Raw genomic sequence first — 21956 nt, forward strand, 5'->3', positions numbered from 1 at the left:
GTTGAAACTAGAGAGTTACAGTATTACTAGGGTCGAGAATTACTGATCTGATCGATCTAGGTGCTTTTATGCCCTCCCGCACATCACGTGGTGCGGAGGATTTGTAAACTTCCCCCCCTATAGCCAGGGCCCGAGGAGGCTGAAGAGGCTCATGCCATGTAAACTCATTGGGAGCAGCACCCATCTTTTTGTTCTGCGTTTGTACAGTGCCCAGTGCATTCTGGTCCCTAGCTGGGACACCTAGGTGCCTAACACAAATAATACATAATAACAATACTAATTGCATGGGTAGGGCAGGGAAGCACAGCATCATTTGCTAGATGCACCTGACCCCTATTCTCTCATTGCTCGCAAGGCACTTGTTTGCACAACTTTCTGAGACAGACATGGCTCTGGCTCTGCACGTGGATGTTGTTTGTTGCCAGCGCTTCTCGTATATCTCCGTGGATGAGGCCACCTTGCAGGGTGTCCCTGCAGCTGTCCCTCCGCCTGTCTCTTAATATCCTGCCTGTGAAAAATTCATCATGCAGTAGTTTTCTTTGAGACCCTGGTCATCCCTCCATGAGGAGGACATTCCTGGCCTGGTGGGGCAGGGATTTTATGAGCAATATTTCAGGGCTGTTTGTGCAACTCCATTGCCAAATCTCATTATTCCTGATGTTTATCTCACCACCTGATATGCATAATAGCTCGGAGGTGTCACTGATGAAACTGCTTAAGCTTGGGGACGTGCCAGCAAGGATTTGTCAGCATTTCACAGCCATTGAGACCTCTCCTCACCTTGGATTCTGCTATCCAAGTGATTTAGAGCTGGCCGGCTGGGTGGTTTTTTATAGCTCTTAACAGCGGCTCCTTGAGCCTCATCCCAAAAGATACACCAGCCCTGCTCATTTTAGGGACCCCTTCAAAGGCACCTGCACGACTCTGGGCCTCCCGAGGTAGAACTAGGATCTTTCTGGGATCTGTCTCACTGCAGAAACATCAGGTCAGGCCCCATTGTGTGAGGTGCTGTACAAACATACCATAAACATGAGTCTTTGGGGAAAGCCCTGCTCCAGCATTGGCTTTCTCCACTCCACTGCCCTGCTCCAAAGAGCATACAGCCTACAAGAGAAGCCCTAACAGGTGTATGAGACAAACAAGTCTGGCCAGGGTGGGGTGGAGGAAATGGGGGAACATATCGGTATCATAGGATGCACACATTATTAGGACTGCTGTCTGCCCCACATAGAAAGCCCTCCTCTTCCAGAGCATGCCATATCCTCCCTTTGACTGTTGGTTCAGAGGATTTCTGTCCATCACCCTGCTATCTTTTGTTCCCTCCATAAACATCTACCAAGGTACTTCACTGACCTCCTTTAAATCCCTTCTTAAAACTCTCCTCTACAAAAAATGTAACAATGGTTAGGCCGCTGGATGAGACCTCTGCTCCTCGCGCTGACCAGTATTGTCTCATTGTTTCCTTGTACTCCCCGTCTATCTGTCTGTCTCCATTTGTTGTCTCTTGTCTTATACTGAGATTGTAAGCTCTTTGGGGCAGGAACTGGCTTTGTCCTGTGTTTGCACAGTGCCTAGCACAATGTCCAGGGCCAGGGCACTGAGGCAATAGAAATAAATAATAATAATGGTCCTGGCTGTTTTTATAGTTCTCATGACCTGCTGTCCAGCCCCCCAGCATCTTGGCGGTATGGAGATGAGAGTGCTTTACTAGCCCCTCATCCTGCATGTGCTCCATCCATGGAGGGTTTCTAAGGAAATGCCTGATCCACAGTGGGATTTCTTCACACAAATTGGCCCCGCCTCCGCTCTGCTCCTTCCCTGTGTCAGCTCTGCTTTTCTTCCCTCATTGATCCTCACGTTTCTAACCCTGGCAGCTTCGGTAAGAACCATGTTGAGTCTACAGCCATGCTCTCCTCCTACTCCATTTACACCGATCCTCCTGTTATTTCCACTGACCCTCTCATTCCCTTCACGCCCTCCTAACTGCTCCCTTCCTCCTTTTTGTGTTCCTATTCCCATGCGTTTTCCTGCATCTCCCTCTTCTTGTGACGTCCCACTCTCCCTATGAATTCATCCCCAAAACATGCTTCACCCACAGATGAGGATGGGAGGGAAGATGGTCCGGTGACAAAGGCATGGCATTGGGAGTCAGGAATCCTGGGTTCTCTCAGTGGCTCTCCGACAGACTTGCTCTGACCCTGGGGTCCACCTCCCTGTGCATCCGTTTCCCCATCTGCTTCTGCCTGTGGGTTTGAGACTAAAGTGTGACTTTTTGCAAAGTGCTTTGAGATCCTTGGATGCAACCCACCACAGAAGTACCAGGAATGAGGATTATCCCAGCAATGACCTTGGGAAAATTTCTCCACCTCATGTATCATTGCATGGTGTGTTATTTGTGTCTAGAACATCTGTGCCAGAACTAGACCGCAAGCAGATTGGACAGGGCTATGTTTGTAGTCTGTTGTGGGGGCTAAGTAAATAAAACAGTAATAAAGTATTACATGAGATTTTCTCTCCTGTTCTCTTCAAAAGACGATTCCTGACTCCACAAAGTTTGCCAGCCCTTTTCTGTGCACCAGCACAGGTGAATTATCTAACATTGTTGTTCTCTTATTTAACTACACACATTGCAGCAAGCAATAGGATACGTGACCCAGCACATTCAGGGGGGCGGTACGCATTGAGTCTGTGGGGTTAGTCCAGAACCTGGCAATATTCAAACTGAACACATACCCCACCCACCCCCATCTCTGCACAGTGATCAGAACCAAAATCCTGGTGTTTGGAGAAGCATGTTTCCTTTGAGCAGGGGAAATGTGATATGATAGGCCAAATTCTTCCCTGCTGTAACTTGATTGAAGTTAATGGTGTTACACCAGGGGAGAAGGTAGCTCAATCAATTCTGTCCCTTACTCTGGGGATCTAATTCAGCTCACTGAAATCACTGGAGTTGCACTCACTTATACTATGACTGAATTTTGCCAGATGGGAGGGTGAATTAGAGCTGGGCAAAATGTTTTGCACACAATTTTTTCAGTGAAAAATGCATATTGGTGACATAAACGTTTCACTGAATTGTTTGTTTAGAAATGAAACCTGAGGGGAAAAATCAGAAAAAAATCTAACCAGTTTCATTCTGACATTTTTCTAAATGAAACAGTCGCATTTTTTGGGTTCAAAATGATTTTTCATTTCAAAATTTTCATAGATTTTTATTAAAAAAATTCGAATACGTTTTAAAATGCTCAAAATCTAAGCGCAACATTTTGGGTCAAACAAAATCAATATGTTGTTTCCTTTGGTTTGGCTCAAACCAATTTTTTTTTTACTATTTGATTTCACCAAAAATGTCCATTTTTGGTCTGACCCCAAATTATTTTTTTTTAGGGGCTTTTTGAAATTGCCCTCAAACTAAAACATCTGTTATTCGCCCAGCTTCACAGCATGCAAACTACCTCATTGCTGTTGTCTAAATTGGATGTTTATAGGGCCAAGAAGGGACACGATACACTTCACAGATATAAAAAGGGGTCTCTCATATCTAGGCTTGGAAGGATTAGATTTTCATTGATAAATATGGGTAAACATCTATTTCACTGTGCACAACCAAACTGACAAAAATATTTCCATCGGTGAGAATCAATATTTACAGATAGGCAAAGACAGAAAAATGCCGCTTAAGAATGTATTATAGGTTGATTTAAGGTCATTTACTTTGTATATTTTGACGTGACGGTGACAATTTATATCTTAATGGTGATAATGTGTCATGTTTTTGAAGCTCAGCATCTTCTGTCATTAAATAATTATTGTCTGTTGCCCTTCCCCCCATAATTTTGGGCAACTGTGAAAATTTAAATAGATAAAAGTAAAAGAATGCTTACAAATGAACAGCAATATTAGCCACTGAAATTATTTTAAAAAATCACATGCTGCCAAGCCTAGTTGTATCCATCCACATTCACCAGGGGAATCATGTTAGAAACCTGGACAGCAAGAAAACAGGTGTCTAGGGCCGGTACAAATAGGAATCCAGGCAAGCGCAGAATCTTCTGTTTCTCTCCTGCCTCTATGAGCTCTAATGTCTTTTGCTTTACGTGGGGGCGGGATTCCCCTCTTACTGGTGTAAATGAGGAGCAACTCCACTGAAGTGGATGCGGTAAGTGCAAGTTGGGGTTTTGCCACTTGGAGTGACCCTAATTTTTGCCCTTCCCCCAAACTTGCTCAAGCGCCTTTTGTCTTCCTACTGGGCAACTGCTGCCGCCCCCACCCAGCCAGCACTGGTGCTTTGCTGTTGATGGCACCATACGGATTGGTACCAAGAGTCCCTATCTGTTCTGCAGTACCCAGCTATGCCTCTACTGGGGGTTATTTTCTATTGGGGTCCTCAGATGCCTCCCAGCTTGAAAACTTGACCACGCTGAGCTGGGAGATGGTGAAATAACAGACGTGCAGACAGATGATGAAGTGATCATTCCCTTCAGATGTCAGCTGTGCTAACAGAGAGACAGACAGATACCGCAAGCTCAGCAGCACACAGAGAAGGCAGGTCATCTCTTACCCAAAGATGCCTCTTCCTCTGGACTTAGGGATATGGCCTCGTGAGCCGGCTGCTCGTACAGACGGAACTGGTAGCGATGGTACCCGCTCTGGGATGGAGGTGTGGGGCGGCCGTAGTCTGGAGACAGAAAACGCAGCGGATGAGACTAGTGCATGGCCCAAATTCCATCCCCATAGTCACTTACCCCAGGTGCGTATGGCACAATTTATTTGTAGCTGGCATTTTCAGGGGAAAAAAATCTCCCCCCGCTCCATTACCCTCTTTGCTCCTCGCTTCCAATAACTTCCCTGCCAGGGACTGTGTTCCCCCCCATTCCCGAGCTTTGCATGAGCTGTTGCGCTATTTATCCCAGGTTGCAGCTTCGAGCCCTTTCTGCTGTTTCCCCCTGCCTTGTCCAGGAGCTCAGGGAGCTCCTTGGAGGTGTTACGAATTATACCTGATAGGACACGCAGACAACTGCTGCGAATTATACCTGGTAGGACACGCAGACAAATGCTGCGAATTATACCTGGTAGGACACGCAGACAACTGCTGCGAATTATACCTGGTAGGACACTGCAGACAAATGCTACGAATTACACCTGGTAGGACACGCACACAAATGCTACGAATTATACCTGACAGGTCACGCACAGTTCGAATCTAGGCTGAGGCACATAAACAAAGTCCACAACTGCAGAGTTCCCAAAAAACACCAAGTTTATTACGCTCAAGCGTGGTGCCCCCCTGCTAGCCAGGAGGGGACCCCAAATACAGATTATACAAAGGTTATATACCTTTTAGCAAAGCATGTTGCCCTCGTGCCTCAGAAACCTTAGCCAATAAACAAACCCTTTTCTTATCTACCACCTATCCCTGCTTGGTGCATTCCTCGTGCTAAACCAGTATGTTAATTACACAGCATGGTCCTAAAGCCATGCGTCAGTAACTTTTATTATCCGGATGGGAGGCTTCACATCAAAGGCCAGGAGATAGGGAGTTAGGGACTGACAAAAAAACAGATACTGGGAGTCAAGGCAGGCTGGAGACAAGGAGGAGGATTTTCACAGGAATGCAGTATCTAAGGAACACGCCTCCTGGTGCATGATGTGCTTGCTTTTAGACAATGGTGGGCCCCAAACCAAAATGGAGTCACATGTGCTAACTTTTCCTTAACAGTGGCGAGCGCTTGGCGCTGCTCGGCGCAAATGGACTCTGCAGGCCTGTGCAAGGGGATCCAGCGCAGCGGAGCACACACCAAATGGCTCTTATATTGGAGAAGAGGATGGGGCTACTCTATTTCTCCACAGCAATGAGCCAAGCAACGCTTTGAGGCCTGGCCCCAGGGCCCATGGTTAGTACAGAGAGGGGAGCAGGGCAGTTACCACCCTGCTGGGGTTTTCAGGTGAGCATGTCGTTACAAAGAGAGCTGAAGAAATGCAGTGCAATCTCAGGTGTCTCCCTGTCAGGACACATCATATGTGTCCCCTGAGCCCCATCCTCTCCCCTCCAGCCTTCCTTCTCCCAGCCCCTCCCGTTCCCTTATCTTCCACCCATCTGGCCCCTTGCCACCTGCTTGCAAGCGCATTCTTGTTTCCCCTCCACTGAAACAACCTCCCATTCGACCCCACCTGCTTCTCCAGTCCCCGCCCTAGCTTCAAAGCTCCAAAGCACTCTGCCTGCGCCTAGTGCCCGGACTGCCTCTGCCCAGACCTCCCTGTATCCCCTTGAACTCCTTCCCCTGCCCCCGAAGGCATCACATTCAAGCTCCTCACCTGCACACAGTCTTGCCCTAACCCCACATTTCGGCTCCCAGCCCCACCTGCTCTCCATCCCCATCCCCATCTCTCAGTTGTACATATTCTTCTACGCTGCCCACTACTCCCCAGAGCAGCCTCCTTCTGTCCTGTGATCCTGCTTTTCACCCCTGCTCTCTTGCCCCATCCTCTCATAGATTTGCAAGGGCCAGAAGGGACCAGTGTGATCATCTAGTTTGAGCTCATCCTGCCTGCGTTTGATTGTAAACTCCCGGGGTCGGGGGCCATGTTTGAATCTGTACAATGTGGAACGCTGGGCATCCCTATGGCCCCCGATAAATACTAATCTCTTACTCTCTGCACAGCAAACCTTAACTCTCACTCTTTTCAGCTATTTCTTTGTTGGACCCGAGTATTCTACAGGTTCTCCTGCAGTGAGCAGGGTTTTGGTTCTACAGAGACAGGCAGGATAGTGCAAGGAGCAGGCTGCTTTATATTGTTATCCCTAGCCAGGGAGTTCTTTTTTTAAAGTGTTATTGTTTCTCGGTCTACAAACCAGTTCCTCATTGGTGGTACGCTGCCAACATTTTGAAATCCTCATGCACCAAACCTCAGAGGGAAAGGAACGTTTTATGGTCAAATTGGGGACTTTTGTCTGTTTAGACTGTAGGCTCCTTTGGGCAGAGACTGTCGCTTATTATGCCTTTACACAATGCCTTATTATGCCTTTACACAATGGGGTCCCTGGTTAATACTATAACACAAAACATGACTAACAACCACAGGCCGAGTCAGATTAAAGGTATCAGAGAAGGCCAGCCAAGATGGGAGAAACAAGCTGACAAGTTAGGGGACTGTGCATGCTTTCTTCTCTTGAAATCAAGCTGCAGGAGCTGGGTCATCCGACAGGCCAGTAGCTGATGGCTATGAAAACACCACCATCATTATTAGGGCTTGGTATTTCCCCACCAGTTTATAAAATCCCGTTCCACACAAAAAATCGAGGTTTCCTCCTAACATGATGGTGATTTATGCACTACCCCGGTGCCCCTCCCACATGTTGTTAAATATTAGCTTGTATTTTTAATAAAATATGCTACTCTCCCAATCAGTAGGCCATGCTTAGTACTGCGCGGGATTGTTTGCTAAGCAAGGCAGAGCATTTCCTGAAAAAGCAGGGGAATGGCCATACTGGGTCAGACCAAAGGTCCATCTAGCCCAGTATCCTGTCCTCTGACAGTGGCCAATGCCAGGTGCCCTAGAGGGAATGAACAGAACAGGTCATCATCAAGTGATCCATCCCCTGTAGCCCATTCCCAGCTTCTGGCAAACCGAGGCTAGGGACACCATCCCTGCCCATCCTGGCTAATAGCCACTGATGGACCTATCCTCCATGAACTTATCTAGTTCTTTTTTGAAGGGCTGCATAGACTGAATGGCATGAAATCTAGTTTTCCAGCAAGAGAAGCAGCCTCACACCCTGTTCTCATAAGTCAAGGCATTAGCTGATTGCTCAGTTGGGCTCAGGCAGGAACGTCGCCCTGTGTCCATGTACACCACTGCACACTTGGCTAGCTTTTTATTGTCGTCGCCGATGTTCCCTCTTGTATAGCTGCGTGGGAAATGGTTTTCCCATCCCTCAAATATTTCAAGTTCAAATTCCCCCCCAACCCCCCCATCTCAAACCGGGGCAAAAAGATAAACTCTCAAAAATATTTGTGTGCCAACATTTTTTCCCGGTTTGGGTCAATGGGAACTTTGCTTTGATAATTTTGAAACGTTTGGTTTTGATTGGACTTTGATTCCCCTTTTTTAGTTCAATTAGCTTCAATTTGGAACCAAAGTCATTTCAAATCAGAAATTTGAATTTTTTGTTTTGAAAATGTCAGTGCAAGATGTTTTAACAGTTTCAAAAATTCTTTTTTCCAACTTTTTTTTCGAGTTGGGAGATTCATCCAGTCAGAACCTGGTTCATGAAGTTTCAATTTTGACGAATTGGCATTTTTGACCAAAAACTGATTCGGGAAAAAATTCCTGACAAGCTTTACCTTCAAGCAACATGTTGTGGTTTTGGTAGGAGGAAGTGTGATATAATTGTAACCTGATAACCCTGGGTGGAAAAATCTCATCTCCCTGCTAGAGAAGAGTCTTAGCTGTAAATTTTGGATCTGGAGCCCTGTCCAAACTTGCCCAGAATTCAGGGAGGCTTGGATCCAATGATCTAGCTCAGGCCTTTGTACTACAGGAAACCTGCAGGTATGGAGCATGCATCACAAAAGGGAGTCTAATGACATGCAAAGCGATTATGTGCGCAGATGTTCCATAACTGTTAAACTCTAAAAATGGCTAAAAGGGGCATTTCATATTTGTTTCAAGAAAGGAGGATGTGACGCGAAGGGACGAAAGGTGGAAATTCCTCCAGGACCTGATCAAATTAAGCCATCTGAGCAAGAGAAAGCCATAATTGCCATCTCCTCAGAGCATTAGAAGAAATTAAAAACAAAGGATCTCCTTTACTTCTCACCACTGTTGATGCTGCTAAATCGCTTACTGCATTTTGCTCTGCTTGAGGAGTGAGACAAACCCAATCAGTTTAACTTTGGGCCTGACCCTGCAAACTCTGGCTATGAGGCACAGTGGCATTGACTTACTCCTGCTTTGCAAGGCAGCACCCTTCATGGCCAGGGTTTTCAGCGCCCACCGTCAAGGTCAGATTTTCACAAGAGCTCAGGATGTTGGGTGCTGAGCACTTTGGACAGTCTGGCTGGAAATGTCACAAGGGGAGCAGTTGGCTGCTGAAAATCTGACCTTGCCTTTCTAGTTACCTTCACTCTCTGGTCCTTGCTGCACTAGCCAGCAGCTGCCAGGTTGGGGTTCCCAATACCTCAGTGGAAGGTTGAAATAAGAAAAGCCGGTAATGGTATTTTCGAAAGAAATAATAAAACACACTGCTATCCACAGCAGTTTTTTGGAAAATCTCTTTTTAAAACTGCTCCTAAGCTACTAGACAATATCCCTTTAACCAGAGACTTTTGGGGCCAAATCCCTGCCTGCTGTAACATCATTCGAATTAATCAAGCTACCCCAGGGTTGAATGTGGCCCATTTTGCATTGCAAGTCCTTGTTCCCATATACCATCTGCCTATAACGAAACCACTGGGGCCCACCTTCTTCCAAACAGCTCCTGGATTTGCTTTAAGTGGGCTGGGATTTCTTCCACTGACTGGGTTTTTTAACACCATTTGCTCCTCTGGATAAGTTCTATTTCAGCCAGTTTACTGTTAAACATTTCTCTGCTGCTGTCCAGGTGTGTAATAAAGTGTCTTTGCATCTCCCAGCCTGTGTGTGGCGGACTGTCATTTCCTTATGATCTTAACTCCCAAAAGAGCAATGCAAGGTATGGAATTGGTTGCAGGGATGGGAAATACTGGGGCTTTAAAATAAACTATTAAGCATAATTGATTTTAAAGGACTTGTTGTTCAGACAGCAGCCAGAGAGAAATCTCACTCATGGAAAGGCCATGGCTTGTCTTCTCTGCTGTCCTGCCCCTTAGGCAGTCGTTGGTGTAGTGTTACTAAATCAGATTGGTGGTGACTTACACCCATGCTGTAGTCTATGCTGGTGTAAATGGCTACACAAGGTACAAAGAAAAGCAGGCCCCATGTGTTCTACTCCCACCACCCTTGTAGAATCCAACCTGCTCCTTAGATACAACTGTGCTCCTCTACATTTACATTAGGGGCATGATGTGACTTGCCAGGTGGAAGAGATATCTGATACTTAGAATCATAGAGTAATGGTCTCATAGAATCATAGAATATCAGGGTTGGAAGGGACCTCAGGAGGTCATCTAGTCCAACCCCCTGCTCAAAGCAGGACCAATCCCCAACTAAATCATCCCAGCCAGGGCTTTGTCAAGCCTGACCTTAAAAACTTCTAAGGAAGGAGATTCCACCACCTCCCTATGGTGGAAACGCATTCCAGTGTTTCACCACCCTCCTAGTGAAAAAGTTTTTCCTAATATCCAACCTAAACCTCCCTCACTGCAACTTGAGACCATTACTCCTTGTTCTGTCATCAGCTACCACTGAGAACAGTCTAGATCCATCCTCTGCGGAACCCCCTTTCCGGTAGTTGAAAGCAGCTATCAAATCCCCCCTCATTCTTCTCTTCCGCAGACTAAACAATCCCAGTTCCCTCAGCCTCTCCTCATAAGTCATGTATTCCAGTCCCCTAATCATTTTTGTTGCCCTCCGCTGGATGTTTTCCAATTCTTTCACATCCTTCTTGTAGCGTGGGGCCCCAAACTGGACACGGTACTCCAGATGAGGCCTCACCAATGTCGAATAGAGGGGAACGATCACGTCCTTCGATCTGCTGGCAATGCCCCTACCTATACATCCCAAAATGCCCTTGGCCTTCTTGGCAACAAGGGCACACTGTTGACTCACACCCAGCTTCTCGTCCACTGTAACCCCTTTTCTGCAGAACTGCTGCCGAGTCATTCGGTCCCTAGTCTGTAGTGGTGCATGGGATTCTTCCGTCCTAAGTGCAGGACTCTGCACTTGTCCTTGTTGAACCTCATCAGATTTCTTTTGGTCCAATCCTCCAATTTGTTTAGGGCCCTCTGTATCCTATCCCTACCCTCCAGCGTATCTACCTCTCCTCCCAGTTTAGTGTCATCTGCAAACTTGCTGAGAGTACAGTCCACGCCATCCTCCAGATCATTTATGAAGACATTGAACAAAACCGGCGCGAGGACCGACCCTTGGGGCACTCCACTTGATACCAGCTGCCAACTAGACATGGAGCCATTGATCACTACCCGTTGAGCCCGACAATCTAGCCAGCTTTCTATCCACCTTATAGTCCATTCATCCAGCCCATACTTCTTTAACTTGCTGGAAAGAATACTGTGGGAGACCGTGTCAAAAGCTTTGCTAAAGTCAAAGAATAACACATCCACCACTTTCCCCTCATCCACAGAGCCAGTTATCTTGTCATAGAAGGCAATTAGATTAGTCAGGCATGACTTGCCCTTGGTGAATCCATGCTAACTGTTCCTGATCACTTTCCTCTCCTCTAAGTGCTTCAGAATTGATTCCTTGAGGACCTGCTCCATGATTTTTCCAGGGACTGAGGTGAGGCCAACTGGCCTGTAGTTCCCAGGATCCTCCTTCTTCCCTTTTTTAAAGATGGGCACTACATTAACCTTTTTCCAGTCGTCCGGAACTCTCCCCGATCGCCATGAGTTTTCAAAGATAATGGCCAATGGCTCTGCAATCACATCCGCCAACTCCTTTAGCACTCTCAGATGCAGCGGATCCGGCCCCATGGACTTGTGCTCATCCAGCTTTTCTCAAGTTGCAGTGTGGGAAGTTTAGGATGGATATTAGGAAAAACTTTTTCACTAGGAGGGTGGTGAAGCATTGGAATGCGTTACCTAGGGAGGTGATGGAATCTCCTTCCTTAGAAGTTTTTAAGGTCAGGCTTGACAAAGCCCTGGCTGGGATGATTTAGTTGGGGATTGGTCCTGCTTTGAGCAGGGGGTTGAACTAGATGACCTCCTGAGGTCCCTTCCAACCCTGATATTCTATGATTCTGTGATAGAAATGTTGGGTTGGAAGGGACCTCAAGAAGCCATCGAATCCAGCCTCCTGCACTAAGCCAGGATCAAGTAAACCTAAACCATCCCTGACAGGGGTTTGTTCAACCTGTCTTAAAACCTCCAATGACAGGGATTCCACAACCTCTCTTGAAAGCCTATTCCAGAGTTTTACTAACCTACTATCTGACATAACTCTCCCTTGGGGCAGATTAAGCCCATTACTTCTTGTTCTACCTTCAGCAGACATGGAGCACAATCAATCACCAACCTCCTTATAGCAGCCCTTAACATATTGGAAGACTGTTATCAGGTCTCTCCTCAGCTTTCTTTTCTCAACACTAAACATGCCCAGGTTTTTTAACTTTCCCTCGTTGGTCACGTTTTCTAGCCCTTTGATCATTTTTGTTGCTCGCCTCTGGACTCTCTCCAATTTGTCCACATTGTTCCTAAATGTACAGTGAGCAGCCAGCTGCGTTACTGGGGCCGGGACTCCAGGTCGTGGCTTGTCCTTTTGTCTTGAAGTGGGAGGGAGCTTCCCAGCCATGCTGTCCAGAGGCAGCTTCCTCTCCCCACCAGCTGGTAGGCAGTCGGAGGGGCGCACTCCAGCTTCTGGCAAAGGGGCAGGGATTCCCTCCTGGTTCGGCAGGCTGCACTGCTTTGTGTTTGGAAATGGAGGTACCAGTTTCTGGACTGTGATCATCTCCTGCAGAGGCGTGGAAGGAGCTTCCCCAGTTTGTGCCACTCCCCAGGGGCTGAGCACAACGGAAGGCTTAGTTAGTACTATGCCCCACAATCAGGGTGGTGAGGATGTGTTCATGGCCCTGTTTCTCCCTCCACATGGGTCGGGAGAGCTTTGCCTCCTCTCTAACACTGTGCAGTGTCCATGCCCCCAGGAGCTCCGTCTGGGGCATTACGCCTCCATTCCCACCCCCAGCCTGGTGTGGCTGTGCACCACAATCAAATCCTACATGCATCAAAATAACAACACAGGGCCAAGCCCCAAGGTCTTGACTCAATCCTTCCTCAGGTTGAAGGTATTATTGAGGTCATCACCCTGGGGATTTGGGCCACAGCCTTTTACATTTCTCTAGCAGTCTCACCCCAAAGGAGCCTACAGCACTTTACGCGCCAGGGGCATGATCCAAAGGGCTTTGGGTAATTATTATGATGTTATTATGTATTATTATTAGTATTATTAGTATGTATTATTAGTATTATTATGATGTAGTGGTATTGTGGTAGCCACTGTGAACCCCAATCATGAATCAGGGCCCCACTGTACTGGGCTGACCCAGAGAGCGTACGCTGAGGGTATGTCTCCCCTGCAATTAGACACTCGTGGCTGGCCCGTGCCGGCTGACTCAGGCGTGAGGGCTCGAGCTGCGGGGCTGTTTAGCTGCCATAATGTATAGTCAGGCTGGGCCTGCAGCCTGAGCTCTGGGATCCTCCCACCTCACAAGGTCCTAGAGCCTGGGCTGCAGCCCGAAGCCAAACATCTACACTGCAATGAAACAGCCCCTGAATCCGAGCCTGAGTCAGCTGGCCCGGGCCAGCCACGGGTGCCTAATTGCAGCGTCAACACACCCAGATACAGGGAAACGTATCCCGGAATTCACTGTACAGCTGCCGGGGTGGGGGTGGGGGCGGGGTGGGGGCAACTAGCCAGCTGAGACAACAGCTGGTGTAACAATGCAGGGAGCTCAAAAAGGAGAACGAGGGCCTGGCTTTCCAGATGGGCTGAGCACCGAGAAGCTCCCACGGATTCCAGCAGGAGCTGGGCATGTACAAGGCCTCCGAAAAGCAAGCCATTATTTGTCCATGTCGTGCAAGCAAGAGGCTGGCAGTGAAGGTCTCATCGGAGAGACGAATCAGGGGGCTAGTTATAGCTGCTTGTTAGTTTGCACCATTTGTAGCTCAGGCACAAATTAAGAGAGAGAGAGAGATTTGGGGACATTCCACCTACAGTGAATAATCTAAGAAGCCGGGCGGGGGAGGAGGTGGAGAATGGTGGGGGGTGCTTCAGCTGGCTTGCTCTGGGGTTGAAAAAGTTTGCAATGCTTTAAACACCTCCTCATTTTCCTGTATCAGCTAAACAAGAGATCGATATCAAAGAGAAACCTGTTGTCTGGTTAGAATGTGAAACAGTTCCTCCTCGCTGCATTTCCGGTGCGAGGCCAAGGCTGTTGGTGCTCTGAAAGCCTGCAGCTGGGGGAATCCCTCGCTATTTACATCTTTCCATGTGTTTACTGAATGCAAATCAAAATGTGCGTGCAGGGAGTTTATTTTAAATGTTCTTTGCAAATCTCTTTTCACCTTGAAATGGAATGTGATTCCGAAATTCCGAAGCGGGGGATCTGCAAAGGCCATGGCTACCCGCTGTTCTGATCTGACACCATCCGTGTTGATAGACTCATGATTGGGGCCCAGATCCTGATGCTCTTACTCCGGTTGGTGAGTGCCTTAGTATGGCACCCAGGTACTGTGGTGATAGGCGGCAGTATCAACCCCTAACATGAGTAATCAACTGCAGTCAAAGGGAACATGTGTGGAATGAGTGGATGTGTTTGGACGGTGGGCAAGCACATCAGAGCCTGCCCTGAGAATGGAGAGATTTTGTTTGAACATCTGGTGGGGGAGCGGGGACGGGAGGCGGTCCCTGCTTCTACCAATTTGGGGTCTCTACATCCCTGCAAAGCTCTAAGGACCCCTGCATTTCCGACATGTGCACCTCCTGGCTTTCATCCTCCCAGCCTCCAGGCAGCTGCCTCTCTCACAGAATTCTCTTTGGACCCATCAAGATTGCTCCTTAATGGGCCAGAAGTTTCCCTGGTTAAGCAAAACCAAGCATGTGCCCCAGGTGCTGAGCTGTCTGCCCTCCCCATCTCCTCAGACCCAGGAAGAGAGAGGTCACAAATGAACTGGTGCCCAGCTCTCCCAACGGCAGTGGAAGACAGTGACCCTAGGCCATCCCTTTGCACACCGTGCCGATACAAGTTGAATAACGTGCGCCAGAGGTCTTGGGACAGTCAGACTGGTTGGGTTGGTGCAGCCCCAGCTTACCTGTTAGCACGTGGCCTTTCAGTTTTCCAGCCCTCAGGTCTGTGCCCTGCAATGACAGAAAGGATTCAGTTAACGCACAGGACACCAGAATACGCAGTTGCTCACCGGACCTAATTATTTGCGTTGTAGAGGGGCCTAGGATCAGGACCCCACTGCACTAGGTGCTGTACAGACAGGCAGTAAAAAGACAGTCCCTGCCCCACAGAGCTCACAGTCTAGGTTCTGACGAGAGACAGCAGGTGGATGAGCCAGAAGGTGGGGATTGGGTTGGGGATGACCATAAAGGAAGCAAGTTTTGAGACAGGAAGCGGGGCCCCAGCTCACTACATGCGTAGCCACTGTCAGACTTACCCATCCAGGGGGAGGGTCTCAAAGGCACAAGGTGCAGTTAGGTGCCCAGCTCCCACTGAAAGTCAGTAAGTGCCATTGGTACCTTGGGGAACCTGCCCCCAGGTGTTTAATGTTAGCACAGTACAGCCCGCTGCAGCCTCCCTCGCGGCGCTGCCTCTCAGCACAGAGCACCCCCCGGACATTGCCTCACTTGAGTTTAGCTGGAAAGTTTCCTGAACTGAGTTTGTTTCCTTCATCTTCACCTTCTCCAAACCTCTCCTGACAGATGTCATTCCTTTCCCTGGGTAAGCAGGGGAAGGGCGGGGAGAGAATGTGCCAGGGCCTATATTTTGCTTGTTAATTTATATTTTAAAAGTGTCAGTGACTTTGTGCCCGGCAGCCAATGCACTGTAAAGTTCCCCTGAATCGCAGGCTGTGTTGTCACTGTGCTCTTGAAGCCAGCACACAGGGCCTGTCAGACGGATCATATTGGACCTGTTATCTGGGCCACAGGGTGCTGGGAAGGCTACAAAAGCTCTCTCTAAAAGCCCTGACACCATCCTGTGCACAGATATTCAGGCAGAAGTTAATTAATATCCCTGTGATGGCAGGAAGGTCACAGTGTCTTTGGAAAGCACATAGGCTGGAGTGTAGGGAACGAAGGTGAGGAATCAGAGATGCCTACAAAACCTGACAGGTGCAATTTACAGCTGCTGAGACAGATCCTCAGCTGGTGTAAACTGTCATGCTTCCATTTAAGTCAATGAAGCCCTGCCAATTTACACCATCTGAGAGTCTGGCCTATTGAAGACAATGAGGCCATGCTGATTTACACCATCTGAGAATCTGGCCTGCTGTATTCTAATCAGCCCACAATGAGTGAATTATGAATAGATGCAGATTCACCAAAAGCTTCGGAGCTTCCCAAAGCAATTCCCAGCCGAAGGCTCTTTGATTTTCTTCCCCTGATGGATCCAGAGAATTTCTCTCTGTCGCTTACTCACTCTTTGATTCCCTAAGGCAATATGTGCATTACACTCCCCACCAGGAATGTCAGGGAACCAGCCTATACCATGCTGTTCTCATTTGTAGACTAGAATGGATCTATACCATGTTTGTGGCCTTTGCAAAAGCCTTGTCCAAAGCTTTAGCATGGTTAGGGGATGTAGGCAGGTCCCAGGTACCTGAAAACGAAATTTATGATGCAAGCCTTTGTGCATCCGGTGCAATGCCTGCGGTTATATCCGGGGACAGTCAAGAATGAGCATTTCTCAAACCTTGTGAGAGAGCCTAGGACAATTTAGTTATGGCGCAATTCAATGCCCTAGCTTGCCTGGACTTTACCACCCCATCACAGTCTCTCTCTCACCTCCTCCTGCTGCAGCACTTATGGAGAATTCTAATAAGGTTTTGTTGAGACCAAAATACAGTCGGGCAGAACTCACATGCTGCAAATCAACAAACAGCACTAACAGATGGGGAGAGCCAAGCATAGCACAAGCCAATGCCGTGCAAACATCCCTTGACAGGTCTGCCAATGCACCTCACTCCTGACCTGCAGCACCCCCGACTAGTCCCCCACTCAACGCTGCCAGTGCACCCCAGTCTGGAACCGTAATACCCACTACTATTCTAGTCCTATCCCTCCTACCCTGCCAATGTGTGTGAATGCTCATCCGGAACAGCCCCCGTTATTCCAGGCTGCCTGCCCACAGGCACCCAGCTCTGCCCATGCACCTTAGTCTTGACCTGCCCTAGCAGTAATTAATTAGCAATTAAAGGAGCATCAGATAGAATGCATCTGACTCCCAGAATTGCTGGATCAAGCGTCACCCTTTCCAAGAATAATAGAAGCCATATCTTCATTGAGTCACTTGGTGATAAGAACATCGACCAAGATTCATGTTGCATAGTAAAGTTCATTGTAATGCAAACATCCTCTCAGTTTCTGTGCATTAGCTTTGCAGAGCCCAATGAAATTTTACCAGCCACAGCACAGAATTTCCTCACCCTCCCTTTCCATCACGCTCATGATAAAGATACTAATGACTAAGATTTTCAAAAGTGACGAGCGATGGGAGGGGCCTGGTTTTCAGAGAGTGGGTGCTCAGAACTGAATACTGCCCCTTGGGGGTGTGTCAAGTTCCCTTCCCCCCAAACAAACCCTGAAGCACCGAAAATCACCCATCGCTTTTGAAAATCTTGGCCTAATATTTTACTTGCCCATCAAAAGAAAGAAGCGATGGGTCCCGCATGAAGGTGTGAGGGGAGTTCTGCATGCCGCAGTCTGCCAATGCGCGGAGCAGTTTATCTCGCCAGAACAATGCTCAAATATTCTTGGATGGCAGGAGTGTTCCCCCGGCCTCAGTTTCTTTGGGATGAATTTCACTTCTTGGATAACTCTTATCTCAGCCTCTCTTCCAAACCCACGCAAGAACGTGGTGGTGGTGGGGGGGGGGGATTTAAAGGACCGTGCTGAGCATTCCATGGAAATTCTGATTTTTTTTTAATGCTCTGATCTGCCATTAAAAACTCTGATGCTCGATTTAAGTGAACTATGGCCGACTTCAGGAAAGACCAAGCCTCTCTGACTCAGCAGACTGCTCAGGTGAGGCCACCTGGAGCTAGGCACAGAGTCAGGACACAAGATACCTGTGGTGCTTTGCCCGAAGGCAAAGCAGGGAAAGCGGTCGTTGGTGGCAGTCGCCTGGGGCTGGGACCCTGAGAGTGAGGGTCCCACCTCGGCAGCGATTTCTTAAGGGCCGGAGCAGCAGCATGACGCTGAACTAACAGATGTTAGTGGCTAAGGGTCTATAATGGGATACGTTTCGAGTTGAAACTGGTTCTAGGACCACACTCAGAATGCGGCCCCGCCCAGTTCAGAGCTGGGACACCCTCCAGCCACCGTTAGCGTGGTGTCTTCTATGCCAGGAATTGAGGCCATTTATGTTTCGGAAGAGGGTTGGTCTTTTGATTGCAGCACATGGGACTGGGAGTGAGGGGAGCAGCGTTCTGCTCCTGCATCTGCCACAGCTTGTTGTGTGAATCCAGGCCAGCCTCCTCCCTCTCTGTAAAATAAGGACACTATGGGCTGCCTGGCCAGTGCAGGATCCCAGGTGCGGTGGAATCTGGCCACATCCTGGCGTACCCTGGATCTGAGGATCAGGCTCCGATTGAGAAGGGAGAAGAGGAAAAGCCCGGTGGGGCTGGGACTAGCGGTGCGGGGAAGAGCACTTTACAATAGCTGTTTGTTATAAAAGAGGCAGAGAGAAGGCAAGATTTAAAAGCAAAGGAGCAAATTCTGCTCTTCGTCACGCCAGCGTCCAATCGGCGTGAATTGTCAGAGTTGCTCTGGGTTTGCAGCAGTGTGATGAGGGGCAGAATCTGGCCTGGGGGCCTCTCATGCCAGCGTGGAGTAAAGGATGCTGCTCCTGGCACCTCCAAGGCATTCTGGGCTGCTGATTCATTGGCTGCCTATCCTCATGGAAACGAGCAGCACTGCTCTGTTTGTGGGGAGAGCCTGCCTGAAGTCTTTGGGGAGTCATATCTGCCCCTGGGGTCAAACCCAGCCCCAATTGCCCTGGGCAGCTTTTATTAGCTGGGCTGCCTGGCTGGATTCCTCAGTGGGACACCTGCGTGCTTTTGGAGGACGTCAAGAAGGCCAGCTCCAGGCTTTTCAGCCCCAGGAGGACGGCAGTCCCCAGCCACCTCCGCTCCATTAGATGAATGGGGCCCAGCAATGACATAGGCAGCTTTCTTGTACTTCAATTACAGACTGCAAACTGCCTGCCCGCTCTGGAATCTGCGAGGGCCGGGTTGTCAGCTCCTCCTGACCCCACCGGAGCGCAGGGTCAGCAGCACATTTCTACAAGTGCAGGAGAGATGAGTTAATCTCTTCACCCACCTCTTCCCATTTGCTGGGAAGAATCAATCACTTTCTCCCCCGTGCAGGGCAGGCGGAGGTGGGAGTCTGGCTTCCCACCTGTTCCTAACTTGGAAAGAAGTTCCAGGTGCCTCCTTCTCACTTTGGCACGGAGTGAAGCTGCGGCTGGTCGAAGGCTGCAGCGTGAGAGCTGTCAGTTGTCATTCGCTGGGGAGGAAGGTGCTCCGTGCTCCAAAGGCAGCACTGCCTGAATGCAGTGGGAATCCATTGATGTTTTCAGTTAACAAAAGGTAATTGACTAAAGGGCACCAGCTGTTCCCTGGGGGTACGGTGGCATCCTGCAGAGATTCATGCTTCGAGGTGTTGGTTTAGCGCTATGCCTCCGGTGCGTGGAATGCTCCTGAATGGAAATGAGCCCAGCAAAATTAACTGGACAGCTTCGGCTTGATACCCCCCTGCCCTGCTCCTTATCTTTCTATTTACCCCTTGTCAAGGGCTGCTGTTTATTGCACCGAGGCACTTTTCACCGACCCACTGCCAGGGACTACACGTGGTGCAGCACAACAGAGAACTCGGCCTGCTCTCTGGGGAGGAGGAAGAGGTGTCTCGTGGTGGAACAGAAGAGTCCAGCCTCTGAGTTCTATTGTGAATGATCTATGGGAGCCAGCGACTTCATAGCTCTGGGCCTCCGTCTGCCCATCTGCAAACAGAGGTTGATGATAATAGGCCAGGTGTGCAAAAGCTGGTCTCCTAACCTGAGAACAGATCCATATGAAGGACAAATTACCCAGCACTGCCAGGGAGAGTGGAAGCCAGAGACAGATGCCGAAATTGAGAGGGAGAGGAGAGAGATGAGGCAGTTTGGGAGAGGGAGATGCAGGTGGTCTGGCGAAAGGGAAGAGTTAATGGGGGAGCAGAGGGAAGGACAAACACGGAGGTCCCACTTTGAGAATTCTGGAGGGAAGGGAATGAAGAACATTATTTGCCTAGGAGGCTAGCGCTGTCTAGAGCTGGCCTGACACTGCTATTGGGATTGCCAGCTACTGTTCGGTCATCCACCACCCCCATCTGCTTTATAACTCCATGAAGTCTAGTTACCTAATGGGGACATCCAAATCAAAGTGCTTCCTTTACCTCTCAGCTCATTCATTTTCTTGTGACCTCGATCAAAGAGCTCGTCTCATCAGAGGAGGAAACCCGCCCCGCCCCGCCATAACTTCACTTGTACCAGTGGAATCACGCTGACGCACAGTGACTCCGGAGATACCGCGTGGGGATGTGCCACTTTGCCCATGCCAACATTGTGGCTTTGAATGTTTGACAGGCTCAAATGTTAGTCGGTTTATGTCCCACCTGAGTGGGACTCTGGCCTTGTCTACACTAGAGAAAAGTACCATGCTAAGTAACGGCTGGTCTCCTTCAGTCCCCAGGAGCGCACCTCTGTGCCCACAAATACAGGGGCTCTCATCGATAGCCCCCCCCGCCCAGTGCAAGGTAATGGTCCCAGCTGGGGTTGAGGGGTTAAGGAATGACGGAGTCTTGGTCACGCCTGCCTCAATCCTTTGAGCGTTGGCATGTGGATGCATCTCCCTGCTGCAGTGGGGCAATCAGTGGGAAAGGAGCAGAGAAGGAAAGTGCTAAAATAATCCAAGGCGATTGTTAGATTAGGCAGCGGAGAGGAGGAGAAGGAAACTATGAGGACAAAATAAAAACTATATGCAGGGTCCCCACCTGTGCCAGCTGGGCTTTGTCACAGGAGAGCATTCGGGGAAGTTCCTCTGCCCTTTGTAAATAGAACAGGCTCCCCATTAGCTGGGGTGGCACCTGTTAGTTCTCAGTTCAGCAGCCTTTTGGAAAAAACAAAACCCAGTGACCTCATGGATTTACGCTACAGGGACACCGAGGTTCCTGAACTCGCAGTAGTTTTGGAAATCCCCAAGGCAGTCCTAGAGGTTCACCATGCTTCAAAGGCCTCAGAGTTCATCTCACCACTAATACTGAGCATGGATTGAACCCTGAGCTCCTGCTGCACCAGGGGCAAGACAGAATCAGTCCTGCTGGGGATTTTGTTGGCAAATTGGCCCCAGGTCTTCTCCACTGCCATCCCTACGAGGTCCTCTGAGACATGAATCTGCTCTCCGGAGAGTGGCCTGCAAACTGGGTAGACACAACTCAACTTTGCTCCACTTCCTCGGGGCCTCCACCGCCCAACCTTTGTGAAACCACGTCTGCTGTACAATCTACCGTGTCTGCTGCCAGCAGAGCCTGAGTGTGTTTCTCTGAGCAGCCTCTGTGGGGACTGCCTTCCCCAGACCCCTCTCCGGATGGTATTATAAATCATGCTACAGGCTGTCACTGGGTGTGCTGGAGTATGCATGTGTGTACATATCTGTGGCTGGGAGCACGAGGGGAGAGCTGGTAGGGAGGGGTTAGTCTTTGATGTGGCCCTCAGGAGACAAAAGTTACCCTGGTTATGGAAGCCCTGCTCGAACTCCGCTGACCCAGGTGGTTTCATCTGCAGGTTCAACAAGGGCTAAGGTACAGGGCTAAGCATGCATGCCCCGAGCCAGGGTTACTCCCCAGCGGCTGCTTGTTCTCAGTGCGGTTACTTTGGCTGAAGTCTGGAGACTTAACTGAGCCAGGGGGCACAATTTTAAGAAGAGTCTCGGGGATTTAGGAGCCTAAATCCCATCGGTTTAGGCACTCCTGGGTCCTTTGGCCATCTCTAAGGCACAGCCCGGCAGCACGTTCCCGTCGGGCTCCACACTCCCCCGGAG

At 49.1% G+C, this 21956-nt stretch overlaps 1 protein-coding gene across 1 annotated transcript in view; it reads right to left on the minus strand.

Annotated features, from left to right (window-relative positions):
* The window catches only part of PEBP4 (phosphatidylethanolamine binding protein 4), a 198220-nt gene that overhangs the window by 19475 nt on the left and 156789 nt on the right, over positions 1 to 21956 (minus strand). The window contains exons 5-6 of the mRNA XM_077805531.1: positions 14967 to 15012; positions 4562 to 4678 (exon numbers count right to left, since the gene is read on the minus strand). Coding sequence (XP_077661657.1) covers positions 4562 to 4678; positions 14967 to 15012 — 163 coding nt within the window. The remainder of the gene's footprint in view (positions 1 to 4561; positions 4679 to 14966; positions 15013 to 21956) is intronic.

The sequence above is a fragment of the Eretmochelys imbricata genome, chromosome 26, assembly GCF_965152235.1.
Source record: "Eretmochelys imbricata isolate rEreImb1 chromosome 26, rEreImb1.hap1, whole genome shotgun sequence".
Classification (NCBI taxonomy): Eukaryota; Metazoa; Chordata; order Testudines; family Cheloniidae; genus Eretmochelys; species Eretmochelys imbricata.